General features: G+C 27.8%; 3 protein-coding genes across 3 annotated transcripts; all 3 read left to right on the top strand.

The window, feature by feature from the left end:
• Positions 1-3317: 3317 nt before the first annotated feature.
• On the top strand, positions 3318-6203 carry LOC113386800. Its single transcript, XM_026624557.1, has 3 exons — positions 3318-3419; positions 5638-5850; positions 5937-6203. Exons 1-3 carry the CDS (start codon positions 3368-3370, stop codon positions 6149-6151), a joined length of 480 nt encoding a protein of 159 aa, XP_026480342.1. The 5' UTR covers positions 3318-3367; the 3' UTR covers positions 6152-6203.
• Positions 6204-7635: 1432 nt separating this feature from the next.
• LOC113385448 lies at positions 7636-9750 on the top strand. Its single transcript, XM_026623300.1, has 3 exons — positions 7636-7746; positions 8975-9196; positions 9467-9750. Exons 1-3 carry the CDS (start codon positions 7698-7700, stop codon positions 9682-9684), a joined length of 489 nt encoding a protein of 162 aa, XP_026479085.1. The 5' UTR covers positions 7636-7697; the 3' UTR covers positions 9685-9750.
• Positions 9751-10260: 510 nt separating this feature from the next.
• Positions 10261-13469, top strand: LOC113386216. The gene is made up of 4 exons (XM_026624010.1): positions 10261-10270; positions 10399-10554; positions 11599-11768; positions 13458-13469. The coding sequence occupies exons 1-4, from the start codon at positions 10261-10263 to the stop codon at positions 13467-13469; spliced, it is 348 nt and encodes a 115-aa protein (XP_026479795.1).
• Positions 13470-15265: the final 1796 nt, after the last annotated feature.

Below are 15265 nucleotides of genomic sequence, written 5' to 3' on the forward strand. Positions count from 1 at the left end.
AATAGGTAGGTACATTGACTTCTATTTATAGATTGAAATTTAGTAGAAATTTAATGGAGGAGTAAATTAGTAATATATTAAATCACATTTGCAGAAGTTTATTGGATTCGATGTAAAAATTAAAATTGAAATTAAATTTTAAGAAAATTGTTTCATGATCTCTCATACCAGTTACCGCTGCCTGGCTGACATATGAAAATAATATATAAATTAAAAATAAAAATTCAAATTTATTCTAGTTTTAAATCGGGCACTATCAAATGAATTTTTTTTATTACAATTTATTTTTGTTAATCAAGACTTTAATGTCTTATTTACAAAAATAAATGAAAAAAATGTAATTGAATATTATTATTTAATTTTATTGCGCAGTGTATCCATAATACCTTATCATTGTTATTTAGAACCATTGATTAGATATATTGATATCTATCGAAGTATGTTCAATCGTATCAAATTATCTTATCAGAAAAAGGAAAAGATCACAGTCTTTAATAATAAATTTAAATGCAATCATTGTTCTAGCAAGATATTAAAAATAAATGATATATTTAGACTGAAACAAGTATAAATTAAATTATTAATTCGATAGTAAATTCACGCGTACATTGCGATGTGATATAATTGTTGGTTGATATGATACAATTCCAGAGTAAAAATATAAAATAGAAATTTTAAAGCTATTTTTTTAAATATACCAAAATTTAATTAAGATATAATTTAGTACATTAATAAAAGGTGAACAACTGGGTTTTTCTTTTAAAATTCTATGTCATTTTTCAAACTAATTACTCAATGTCTTTCTATTTAGATAGATTGTAATTTATAAGAAAAAAAATTAGTTATCTTTAATTTCTTAAATATATTTATAGAACGCGCGTGTATATATATACCTTGAGTTACATTTTTTTATTGAATTAATTAAACTTTTGAAAATTGTAGATTTTTATTTTAGAACTAAAATTACAAAATAAATGCTAAGGCTAGCACTTTGCACAGTTTGGAAATATTTGGAAATATTAAAACCTAAAATTAAAACAAAGTTGAGAATAACAAAAGAATTTGCCAAAAATGTATAAATAACCATTCAAAAATTTTCCATGGATGTTACATCCATTGAAAATTCATTAAGTATAATAACAATTTACATATATAAATAATTTTTAAGATTCAAAGATATTCATGGAAAATTGCTTTTTAAGTTAAGTTTCTATTCATTGATATAATTTCATCGATATTTTACAATGAATAATTTGTAAGGAAATCTAATGATTTATATTTGTGATTTATAGATGAATAAAATATATATTTTTTAATTGCAAAAATAATTTTTTGCAATTTTTAAAAATAGTTTCTATTATCTGTTACAGAAACAATTCTTGTAAAGAAAAATTCTTCGAAACTAGTTTAACTAAAATTCTATTCTAGTTTTGTCAATTCTGAATAATTTCCAATTGATATTCTTGTTATTGGTCATTTTAAATCATTTTAAATGCAGGCCTATAATCCTTTAGGTAGTTTATTAAGGCCATGTTTCATAAAAAATGCCAACAAAAAAATTATATATCAAAAAAAGAACAACCGACAAACCTATCTTTACTAAAAAACAATCAGCACCATACACATCTAATCAGTTTTTAATTGTTTTTAATCGTTATTTTTTACATTTTTCTATTCATTTTAACAAAAAACGTCCAATATTATTATTATTAGCAAATAGGATTTTCTAGCAATAACTTAGCATTCACCTTTTGGAATTTAATAGCATATTGTCTTAAAAAATAGCATCCAGTATATTGTCTTAAAAAATGTATATTATTTTGATTGACAATAAAACTATGGAAATAAAAAAAAATTAGGTAACATTGGATGATTCATAGTTTTGGTTACATAATTGAATATATTAAGCAGTGTTTTGTAGTTAATATAATGAGAATTAATAATAATCTTATATATAAAAATGGATCGCAAAATGTGTTGGTAAGCGCATAACTCAACAACGCCTAGACCAATTTGGCCAATTCTTTTTCTAAAATGTTCGTTGAAGTCCGAAGATGGTTGTTACGGCAAGAAAAAAACGAATAATTGCCGAGAAAACCCTAAAAACAGCCCTTTTCTTCTTTAATCGAGTAGGCAACGCAATTTGTAAAAAAAACAATGATCTATGTCATGACATTTTGTGTAGTTTTTGATAATCTAATTTTGAATATATTTATATAAACATAGAAATATCTTTCTATTAATCAAGCTATATTGGCAGCCAAAAACATTGATGTAAATTAATTAAATTTCAAAATTCAAGAACAAATTACAGGCGAATCAGTTGATTCGGCAACTAACCAAGACGATCCACCGGAGTTTTTAAACTCGCTGGATTTGCTAGGATTGTCACCTCACAATCTTCAATTAAAGGTTGGATCGGAAATTATAATGTTGCGAAATATCGACCAACTATATTCAAAGGATAGCATAAAGCAGAAGATGTTCTCGCACCATGCATCCCAATGCGTTTCCAGTGCGTTTATGGTATCATTAAGTGTTTGTGGTATTAATTTAGAAAACCCATGTTTCTCACATGGAAAATTGTATGTTGTTTGTTCCCGTATTGGAAAACCATCAGATTTGTTTGTCTATGCGCCAGGTAATCAAACAAAAAACATCGTTTATCACAAAGCACTACAATGAAAATTGAACTGATTTTTGAATTATGATTTACATTATTAAAATTACTTACTTTTAAATTCTTATAGTGTTTTATTTAATTATTTTTAATTCACACCGAATTATTACCAGGGTGACGGTTCTGTTGAGGATAATTTTTTACAAAGAATAGAAAAAAAGGTAGGCACAAAACACCGCCACATTACAATTTGTTTTGACAGGACGAAGTCTGTCGGGCCGGCTAGTTATAGATAAAAATAAAAGAAGGCACAAAACTCACTATGAGTGTAACGATGCTGTATAAAGCCTTATACTATTAAAATGATATGATAAAGTTGTGAAAAATTATTGGATAAAAAAATAAATAAAAATGAATTAGGAGAATATTATAAAATATTAGTAATAAAATTTCATATTTAATAGAATAATCACGAATGATGCAACAGAAATTGCTGGAGCAACTTTTTACAGGTGGGGAATAACAATCACAACAATTTACTTTCGAGTGATTAAGTATGTAGATAAGTAAACAAAAGGCGTGTATACGTGTATAGTATATATATATATATATATATATATATATATATATATATTCTTAAATGATAACATTGCAGATGGCGATCATTTAGAAACAATCAGTCACTATTAAACAAATTGTTATACTAACCAGTTAATTAAAGTTTAGTTTTTGCCATAAACAGTGAACATGTTCAAGGAAATTTTTAATATTCTTTTATTTTTTGGAGTGTTGCATTCATGTAAGTTAAAAAATACTATTTTATATTAATACTATTTTATTACTTGTAAAATTTTTCTGCATAAGAAGCGTATGTCGATCGTACATCTAGTATTATTGTGTACGTAAATAAAGATAACAACGCCCAGAAACTGGTCTTCATAAAACAAAGAAATAATCAAAATAAAATTCAATATGATTATTTTAAACAATAATAACTATTGTCAACCCTCCGATAACGCGGTGAGTGTGAGTAATATGCAAAACTGCGGAAAAAGTGAATTGAAGAGTTCATTTAAAGGTCCAATAAAAAATTAAATAAAAGTTTAACTGAAACACTATTTCCGATCAAAAAATTTAGAAATTTGTTTTAAAAATACTGTAAAAGATTCCTGAAACTACTAAATCGTTGTAAACAGATATGGCATAACATGACGTGTTCATACAAACATATTGTAAAAAAATAAAATTTAAAAAAAGTACAATACTCACTTATTAAACTAGGTTATGAAGAATTCTAGCACTAACTTAATTAATATAATTGATTTCTCGGTCTCGAATATGCGACGACGTCGGCCCGTTTGCTTTGGCGTCCGGGCCGACGACACGCCGGTGTGATCCCAGCCAGAGGTAGGAACAAAATAAAAAAATATTTTGATCGTTGCCAAAACCTAAGCTGAAGACCGGAACTTCTATTGGTAAACAAACCATTTGAAGTTGTATCGAATTATCGATATTGTTGATGCAATTGCCCTCTGTTGGTGTTTATGATTTTAATTCCTATCTACAATTTTTTTTTTAACACTTTGGTAACTTAGCAGACGGTCGCAAATGATAAGGCAGGCAAATGATCGGTAAATGTTTTCAAAAATGATTTCTATGTGAATATCACAGAATTATTAATAACTGGTGGTACATACGACTTTGTCTGCATAAATTTTGAAAAGCAAAGAAGTTAAAGGTTTTTGAATTTTTATGTTAACACTTACGGGACGGCACCAATTTCAAAACAATCTATTGTACCGGCGGTAAACTTGATTTCATTGTGTATGTTATGAAATTTGTTTGATAATAATTTGTGGTCATTGAAAGACATACATTTATAATATTAATTTATTTTTGATCATTTTATATAGAATGGTGACGTTCAAAACAATTTTCAAAATGCATAGCTGGTTGATTTTGACATGTTTTACAATAAAATGTTGTTCGCCGCCTTGCCGCCTTCCTCCTGGTGCTTTTCTGCCAGAACAGACAATACAATCCCTTTTTCTTTCTCTCGCGTTTTGAATATGCCACTGATTAGTCAGTATATTTGTTCATTTTTGTGCTACCAAAATGGTTTGTTTTTTCTATTATATTGTCTAATAATTAAAAAATTCATTTATAAAATATAAAGTAAAATAATATATTGCATGTCTTATATTGCTTGGTATTTGTAGGCGGGGTGTTTGTTGATGTATGTCAAACTCGATTATTGAAGAAGAATGGTCACATTCGATAATGTCTTTCCGCTCTTCATTTAATTTGTCGAGCTTCTTCTTCTTTTTGTTGTTTGGATAATATCATCATCACATTCATTACTATCTTCGGTGCGAATAGTAATTTCGTAAAATTTGTCTGTATGAATGTCTATTTGAAACTCATCTTCACTACTGCTTAATTCACAAAATTTACCTGTCGTTTTGCCATATTTAAAAGCGTTCAGTCGTTTTAAATATTAAAAAAAGACTATATATTATAGCAAAGAAAAAGGCTAAAAATACTACTAAAATAACTTAAAATTATTTTCAAAATACAATACTGTTTAACACTGCTGTATCTGATTCATTCAACTTTTCGATGGAAATTTAGTCATTGTTTATAAAATAGCCTGTGCCTCACAAAGTATATTTCTCCACTCAGGTGGACAGCCGTCCCCAAAGAGTTAATGCTATATATTTTCAGCTTTTTTGTATTAGTTTTATTGAGAAAATTTATTTATGCACACCAGGGGCATTAATTACTGTAAAATAAAATAAAATAGAAAATATATAAATTAGTTTTTATAAATCATTGATAATTTCTTACTGATTATTGATTATTGTAATTCCTGGAATGTTTAATTACGATACGGAGTGTTCAAGAAATTTGTCTCAAGAAATAATGCATGGTTTGCTTATTCAATACGACTCGAATATTGTTATGTATATTTATTGTGCTTAGATAAAATTCAAATACTTATTACTTCATATATATAGCTACATCATTAGAATGCTACACATGCAATTTTCCGGGAAATGAAAATTGTACAATTCCTCTCGATGGAGATGTACCACATGGAACATGCAAAGACGAGTCACTGCCACCAGAATGGTCACGAAGAGAAGATAACACTTTTTTGAGGGCTATCGAAAGAGCAATGAAGGTTGACAGTTTCAAGTGTGTGACAATTACTGGATATGGTCAAATCAGTAAGTATATTATTTTTTATTTAAAATTTTCAAATACAGGAGTTTTGCATATACTCATTTAATTACTCATTTCTCATTTGTTACAGATAGTGATGCTGTGGAGAAAGGAATAATAAGAAGTTGCGCACCTAGTTCTCTTACATGCGATAAGATAAAAGAACAATTGCAAGAGGTTGATGTCGTAAATATAACATGCAGTTTTTGCAACACAAATTTGTGTAATGGATCTTCATTTTTACAAATTTCAAACTTGACAATCATTTTTATTGTGTTGTTGATATCATTACATTATTTTAAATAATGAAATAATTAAATAATTAGACATATTATGATAGAATACTGATTATGAAGAAACCCGTAGTTCAAAAATGTTGTTACACTTTGCATTGCATATCAAAAATTAAACTGAATTTTATTTAATTTATTTTGGATTAGAAATACAACTTGTTATATTGAATTGAAATCAGAATATGTAAAAATTATAAAATAAAGCTAACTGTTATTTATTATGGAAAGTTATTTAATTTTGCATATTTGAGATTCTTGTATTGATCCATCCATTTACAATTTAGGCAGTAAAAAAATCGAACATAGTGTGAATTATTCTAAGCAGCAGTTTATTTCTGTGAATGATGATATATATATATATATATATATATATATATATATATATAGGTATATAGGTATATAATTCTGGAAATTATCTGCTAGTATCGATAATAATGGCGACAACAAGTACTCCAGAACAAAAATAGTTACCTTGAAAAATAGTTTTGCTACGCTTTCAGCCAGGGCTGTATTTAGACGCAGCAAATATATTTTACATATATGGTATGGTTTGCTGTATCAAGTAATGAAGTTTATATGTAAGACATACTCGTACAAAAGTCACCAAATGCTACCAGAATTTTGCATTTGTTATACTACGTTAAATTGTGAACAAATTTTAGTAGATCGAGATTTTCTAAATAATTGTAAAGAGTAACTTGTTAATTATTGCAATATATTTTAAGGTTAACAGAAGTTATTTTCACATGAAAACATGTTTTGATCTAAATTTTCAAGTGGAAATAGGTTTGTATTTTATCTCCTTATGGAATAAAAACCATAAAAAGGCCATCAAATTAATGATAAAATCTTAAATTGCATTGAATATTCATGAATCTCTAAATTTTCTTCTTATCAGCAGATGAACAACAATCTGTTTCATAAAACTCCAAGGATGCTATTACGTTGTAAATAGAAAAAAAATCATAGTTATGTTATTTGTTTAATAAAATTTGCAAATAAAAATACATTCTGATGTATACGAATTAATATTTTACATAAATATATAAAAGATGCGTATAATTTTTAAACATTTATGGTAGTAAAATACAAAACAGTTGCTAATCACAACTTCATACATTGAAATTGGGTGTGTCATCAAGTTTTCTGAAAATTGTTTATGTAGACAATTGTTAAAAAAAAATTTAAGGTGTAAAGTGAATTATGTATGATGTAGGATTTCCGCAAATTTTGCAAAATGAGACATTTTCCAGATTATCTAATAAGTATTTCCAAGAAAAATTACATTAGTCTATTTCTGTGAAAGGTGTATATATATATATATATATATATATATATATATATATATATATGACAATATTGTGGAAAACATCTGCTAGATTAAATATATATGAGATAACAAGTACTTTAGCAGAAAAAATTATTATCTTGAAAATAGCTTTGCAACGCTTATCTGAAACATATTTCTATTAATTTGTGCAATGATATATAGTAAAAGTGTTCAATGCATTCTGATTTTGCGTTGTTGAGAAGTGATTAGTATCAAAAATTTATAAAATATGTGGAAGTTTATTCAATTCACGATATTTTTCAGCGTGCTGCGATTTGGTAAGTAGATACATTATGGTTTCGGCAATTTAGTTTTGATGATAAAAATCACATTTGGAAGATATACATTTTAGCATTGTATTACATACACACACTCACACACACAAACTTTATCTAAAATTCCAAAAGTGTCTGAGATATAATTCTGAAAAAGATATATCATCGACATGTTAGAATAAAGCTTTACGGCTTTAATATTTTTAATATCTATAAAAATGCAGAAATTTATTATGTTAAACAACGCCTAATTAAATATTGTTTTCACAATTCACTTGTCATGTAATTATGTTTGAATAACTTCATGTAATTAAAATTAACGTACAATCATTGATTGCTTGTTTTTATTTTAGTTTTTCGCTGGCGATACAGTTTCATTCTTTGAACAGTTGTAGTATCTGTCTTACATATAAAAATAATTTTCATTTAATTAAATCTCAAAAATATATAGTAACCACGAATAATACAAAGTACTTCAATTAAAATAAAGACATTTTTTATTAACTCAAGATTTCTAATAATATTTAACCTTAAAATATAATGACATGAAACAATGATAAATGAACAATATGCTTCATGTTTTCGGTGACGTACGTACGTATAAAGACACGCATACCAAGAGCCTCTATAAATAATATAATCGAGAGCGAATGATAAATCACTGGCACTCGAACTTGCCGTAACTCACTTCCGTTGCATTTGTACCGATTTACACCCATGTGACGCCTAAAGAAGCTTTACTTCAAAAATACAACATAATATTGATATACATAATAATTTTATTAGGAGCTAAAACTTTCAAAAATATTTTTTTATCAATTTAGAAGCATTTGAGCCCTTGGGAACAGAGAATGTCGAAAATATCCATATTAAGGACCACCCTAATATATATGTTGCTTTAATCATTATATGCTTTTACAAGAGGGATTTTTCTATAATTATTGGTTCATTCATAATTAATTCATAACTTTAAAAATATTTCCAAAGCAGTTGTTTTTCTTAGAAAAAATAAAATATGAATTAATTTATAATATATCATTCATATTATAACTAAAAAATTAAAATAAAATACTATTAATATAAATAGTGTGTAATCAATCACATCATCATTTCACTACACAATCTGAATTCTTTTTTCTTAAATTTATGACGATTGGCTGGAATTATGTCTCGAAAACTTTTTTCATAATCACTTTAAAATTTATACTAATATTTATTTTTTATTATTTAGGTGCAAGTTTGGAGTGTTACAGTTGTGAACTTGCAAAGAATTCGAACTGCACAGTTCCTCTGGCTGGTACTCTACCAGTTTGCAACAAAGCACGACCATATTCTAGGAACAAAATTTTTCATTCATTTTTGAAAGACAATTCGACATATGATTTAGATGAACTTGAGAAAAACAAAGAAGAAGAAAGCTTCCGATGTCTGTTGGTTACTGGAGAAAGAGTTTGTAAGTATAAGAATAAAGATAGGAATTTTACAATAAACTGTAGGTTAAAATCATATAGATGTAGAAATGTATATTGATAGTATACAATTTCTATCATTAAATGGCTAATGGACAATTCTTCTCTACACAAATGTTGAATTTCAGTATTATGGATTTTCACTAATCTAATCTACTAAGTCACGATAACTTAATTTTGAAAAAGTCAGTTTCTCTACTTGAATTATTTTAATTTTGGCATTTTCCGTATAAAATGATCTTTTTCTCTTTCAGTCAATCATGGATTTATAGAAAAAGGTGTGATTAGAGAATGTGTCCCTGCCCGAGTCACATGTGAAGAAATAAAGAAAGATTTAACAAATAAAGGAGCCCGGGATCTAAATTGCACCATGTGCGACACTGACTTGTGTAATGGGTCTTTAGACCTCAGAAGTTCATTCGGAATGACAATTTCTTTACTTATAATAATATTGATATATTTTCGAAAATAATAGTTTTTCTTTCACATGCACTGATAAGAATTTTGCAATATTGGCTAGATATGTACATATTACAGTAATTGATAAATAAAAATTGTTAGTGTTTTCAATATAATTACTTATTAATCTTATCTTTTAAACAATCTATTTGTAATTGAATAATAAATAATGTTACAAAATCTTATGTCAAAAAAGGAGCAACCGAGGCAAACTATTTGAACAGACCTCCATATCTATATATATTGAACCAGTTTTATTAGTTATCTTCCGATTTGATTTTTGATATATATATATATATATATATATATATATATATATATATATAATGCGTGTGGGTATACTATTAATAGTAATCTTCCGGTATCGATGAATTTGATAGTGTGTGGTCTTTGTATCATGTATATAGAGAGATAACATACAATTTTGGGTCGTATCTAATCTCAAATAATTGTAAATTTAATACCTGAATTAACAGAATACGCATTAGAGTTGATGTTAAATTAATCATCGATCAGTGTAAAAATATAACCTATCAAGCAAGTTGCAACTATGTGGAAAACGATCCTAGTTTTATCATTATTTAGCGTAATGCACTTAGGTATGTAATAAACATGAAATATGTTTGTTATCGAATTACTGTAATACATGAAATACAAAAACTATTTTTGAATGTAATGTGTATACATATATATCTTATATATATATAGATAATTTCTGGTTCTACAGGTGCATCATTAAAATGCTACACCTGCAATAAAATAATAGATCACAATTGCGATCGTTCTCTAAAAGGAGAGGTATCATCAAGTGACTGTGCCCTAATTCCGAATGGAGGGGCTAAACAACACAGATGCGCAAGGTTGATCATCAGTTACAGAGATGGTATGTGCAACTCAATATTTCTTTGCTAAACGCAGTAAATTACAAAATTGGAATAAACTAGTGGTGCATAGGATCGTGCCTTAAGGCAAATTGCTGAAACTTCCCGTACCGTGTATTAATTTCTTCGAAAATCTTTAAAATTATTTGAAAACTTTGTAAAAAAAAGACATTGACGAAAAAAATGTTCTTTTTTGAAGAAAAAAAAAGAATTTTTTTATATATTTCGAATTTTTTTGTATAAAACGGCTAGACTTGTCTCCGCAAAAATTCATACGGTACTTCATTTCGTCAATGCAAATGAAATGTTTTTTTAATTATGCAAACGCTCTGTTCTCTCAAAAACTAAATTATTATTTTTGGCATTTTTTGCCCCATATCTTTGAAACGGCTAGACCTGCCTTTGCCAAAAACTAATCAGCACGTCTCCTTAACAATGCAAATCGAATTTTTTTGAATTATTCAAGTCGGTAAATTCGTGTTCCCGCAATCGTCGACGAAAATTTGTATCCGTATACACACACATAATAATAAATGGTAGTCTGCCCGAAAGCAGGTCCATGGTGTGAGAAAAGCCACCACAAACAAATGATTTCCTTACCCTTCATCCCATTACCACTATTCCCTCTCCCCATTTTTTTTATTTCATGTATTTTCCTTTCCAAACTTCTGTTTCCATGCTTTTTGATCATTCGGCTTTCAGTTCCCTATATGTTGTTCTCCTCTCGCGTAAGTTGTCAATCGTCTGCATTCTTCTTTTTCCCATTCCTTTTGTTCCTTCTATTTTACCCTCGACGACGTCGTGCAGGAGGCACTCTTTTTGGAAAAGAGGTCCGATCCAGTTTCCTTTCCTTCTCAGAATTATGCTCAGTAGAGTCCTTTCTTCGCCCACTCTTCTCAGAACTTCTTCATTTTTTGACACACACACATACATCGATTTAATTTTTGGTACGAAAAGTTCTAGCAATTTGCCTTCAGGCACGATGCCATACACCACTAGTTTGGTTTGATTTATTATTAAAACTAGATAATCCTCTTATTTTTTAGAAAAAAATAATACAATTGAAGATGTACAAAGAAGTTGCGTCGACGTCGCACTGACATGTGAATTATTGGAAAAAGCCTATGGCGGAGACAATGCACCCACATTGGAATCTTGCAGCATGTGCGATACCGACTTGTGTAATGGATCCACAGCTCTAAAATTATCGTCTATGGTGATAATTTCTATGTGTATACTAATGCACTTTTTCAAATAACTAATTATACATTAAATAAAAATATATTATGAAGCTGAGTTTTAAATAAAGCTGTTGAATTAAGATTATATTATTAACTACTGTTGATTGATAACACTAATACCAATTATTAACACGTTCGCGGTCATGAAGTCTATATCATACATTTTTATTGCCCTGCAGAATGGCATGAATACGATAGCATTTAAATATTAAAAATAAATATTTTGAATTTAATATAAATAGCCTTGCGGTTTGTAATTATTATACCAGCTGAGGTAATGACTGATTCTTCAGGTATTTTTGCACAATCTTATCTTCTCCTAGAGTTACTAATAAGCTTGGACAAGTACATTGCGTAAAATATATGCGCAATACTTGACATAGGTGCTATAGCATTTATCCTATATAACGATTAATATAATAATGTGAATACCCTTATAAATCAAGTTCAATTAAATTTCCGATATCACAACCAATTTAAAAACAAAATTACTCTCAATTTTTGTACCTTGCTTTACTGTCCGCGAACGAACAGTAATCATTTCCTTGAAAGGTGTAATGATTACAAAAAAAGCAAGGTAATATAAAATTAAATCAAAGTAATAGACTTTAAAATTTGAATGCTATAGCATTTATGTCATTCTGCATCGCATTGGCAATGAATACTATACCATATATATATATATATATATATATATATAATATATATATATATATATACTAGCAAACCCGACGAACTCCGTTTTGCCACCAGATGGTTTCGTGAGAAAGATTAAGAAATTTTTTGTTTGATTTATATTTGAAAATGAAAAAATTGATTTCATTACACAAGAGTAATGAATTTATTTCGATTGCAAAAATGAAGTGTTTTTAGTTGAACCTCTCTTAGTAAATGAAAGTGAATCCGCAAATTATGTGTTTCATTGAAGTGCTTTTTGGTAAACCACATTTTTTCTGATAAGTCTCACTAATGTTAGTACTCGAATTTTTAAAAACGGTGCGTGAAGTTTCAACAATTTGCATTAAGGCACGATGCCATGCACCACTAATTTTCTTAGCTATAAACCTTGCGGAGCCCGAGACCTTTTCAAGGATGCAAAATTGTCAAAATTGGTTCGTGCGTTCTGGATTTATATCGTCAGGAAGGAATACCCGACTTATATATATATATATATATATATATATATATATATATATATATATATTATATAGCCAGTTTTCACGGTGAGCCTCAGATAGTAAGATTAGAAAAATAACTTTAATTTTGTGATAATTTATATCATGTACATAGAAAGATAACAAAATTTTGGATCGTATCTAATCTCATAAATTAGTTAATTTGATATCTGAATAAAAAATACGCATTACAGTTAATGGTAAACTAATCGCCGATCAGTGTAAAAGTATCGATTGAGTAACATACAAGTTGGAAATATGTGGAAATCAATCTTAGTTTTAACATTATTTAGTGTAATGCACTTAGGTAAGTAATAAATATTAAATTTGTAAGTAATCTAATTTAACATAGTATATGCAAAACCGGACATGTTTTTTATTTATGATATATATTCATAAGTAGTTAGGTTCTTATTAGCTTCCTTATGAAAAATTAAGATATGCAAAATGGAAATATGCAAACCAAATGATATATTTTTTGTTTTACAGGTGCATCTTTAAAATGTTACACCTGCAGTAGCTATCTAAATCCCAATTGCACCAGTTCCCCAAGTGAAAATGAAGAATGTACAATCGATTCAATTACTAGACTTAATAAATTTTCAAACTTTCCTCTATCAAAAATTAATAATGGCAATGTGAAGGCTGAAGAGAAGATAAAATTCACATGTGCAAAGATTGTCGCCCATGTCAAAGATTGTAAGTTAAAATCAATGTAACTATACATAACCTAATGCGAATTTACTTAAAAAAATTAATCTAAAAAAGGAAAGTTAAGAATACTGCAAATTTGAGAAATTGGTAATACAAATTGCTTTGTATTCAAAGTGAAATATTAATAACTTAGCTAATACTTGCTTTCCCTTTTAACTAAATAAATCAGACAATCAGACAATCAATTTTAATCTATATCCATATTTGTTTGTAAAAAGAACATTTCGTGATGCCACTATAAATGTTTCCATATATTATTATTATATTGAAGCGAAGTTTAATTTCATTAAAAATTTTTTAGTGAAAAATAATACAGTTGAAGAAGTAAACAGAGGTTGTGCTGACGCAAAATATACATGTAAGGACTTTGAAAATCTTACTTAAATTCCTCATATACTGTAAGTTTTGACCACTGCAGCATGTGCGACACAGACCTCTGTAATGGATCCACAGCTCTCACATTATCATCGATGGTGATAGTTTCTATGTTGATACTAATGCACTTTTCAATTAATTACACAATAAATATAAACATAGTATAAAGTAACTTGTTCAAGGTAAACTTTGGTATTTACAGAAAATTCAAATTTCAAGTGCTCTCGACAAGTTATTCTTAGCCGTTTATTTTTAAAATTGGAATGAGTATGTTTATGCCTGTTCAAAAACTTATTTACTTCCCTACAATAAATTTGTAACTATATGAAATAAAAATGTTCCATATTGTTCAATATATATTTTTTTTATTTATTAATCAATAGACAATCAGAATACATTGTTTCTATAAGCCTATGTAATAATGTTAAGGTAAGTAATAAATAAGGTAAGTAAGTAGTTTAGAGGTCTCCTCCAACAAAGAGATCCTTTGGTTCAATATATAAAGCAAGTTATTTAATATACATGCAATAAAGATATACTCTAATAACTCAAAATATCATTACCTATAATTTTTACTAAATGTATAATTCAATTCTGAGTGAGGGTTTTTATACAATGTTAACACTAAAGTTCTGAGAGAATACGATATTTGATCATATCTCATGAATGGTCTACTATATATATGTATTAAATAGTTAATTATCTATTATTTTCCATTTCGATTATTTCACTGCAAATAAACATTTTAAGAAGAAGAAGATTAAAAATAACAATAATGATTGAAATAAAATTGCAATTGCAAGCCAAACAGTTGTCACATCTCTGTATGATAAATTTTTAGATTTTTACAAGTTAGATTAAGTATGTCATGATTTTATATACGAAAACAAAAAAGTGTACAAAAAATATCGATGTCTAATAAAATCATCGTAGAATTACAAAGTATTAAACTAAAATTGAATACACTTAATTATCAAACTAAAACTAGTGGGATGTATGGGATCGTGCTTTAGAGCAAATTGCTGGAACTTCCCTTACCGTAACGAAATGTTCGAGAAATACTGAATGTTTTCAAATAGATTAAAGCCGAATTGCAAGGTTGAAATTATTTGTTTAAAGTATACTAGAACTATGTCAGAATTAAAAATAAAATCTGAATTATTTTCGATATACAAAAAAAATCTTTTTGAAAAAAAAAAGTTGAAAAA

The sequence above is a fragment of the Ctenocephalides felis genome, unplaced genomic scaffold (genome assembly GCF_003426905.1).
Source record: "Ctenocephalides felis isolate EL2017-DRISC unplaced genomic scaffold, ASM342690v1 CF-g0.4_SCAFFOLD_03571, whole genome shotgun sequence".
In the NCBI taxonomy this organism is placed as follows: domain Eukaryota; kingdom Metazoa; phylum Arthropoda; class Insecta; order Siphonaptera; family Pulicidae; genus Ctenocephalides; species Ctenocephalides felis.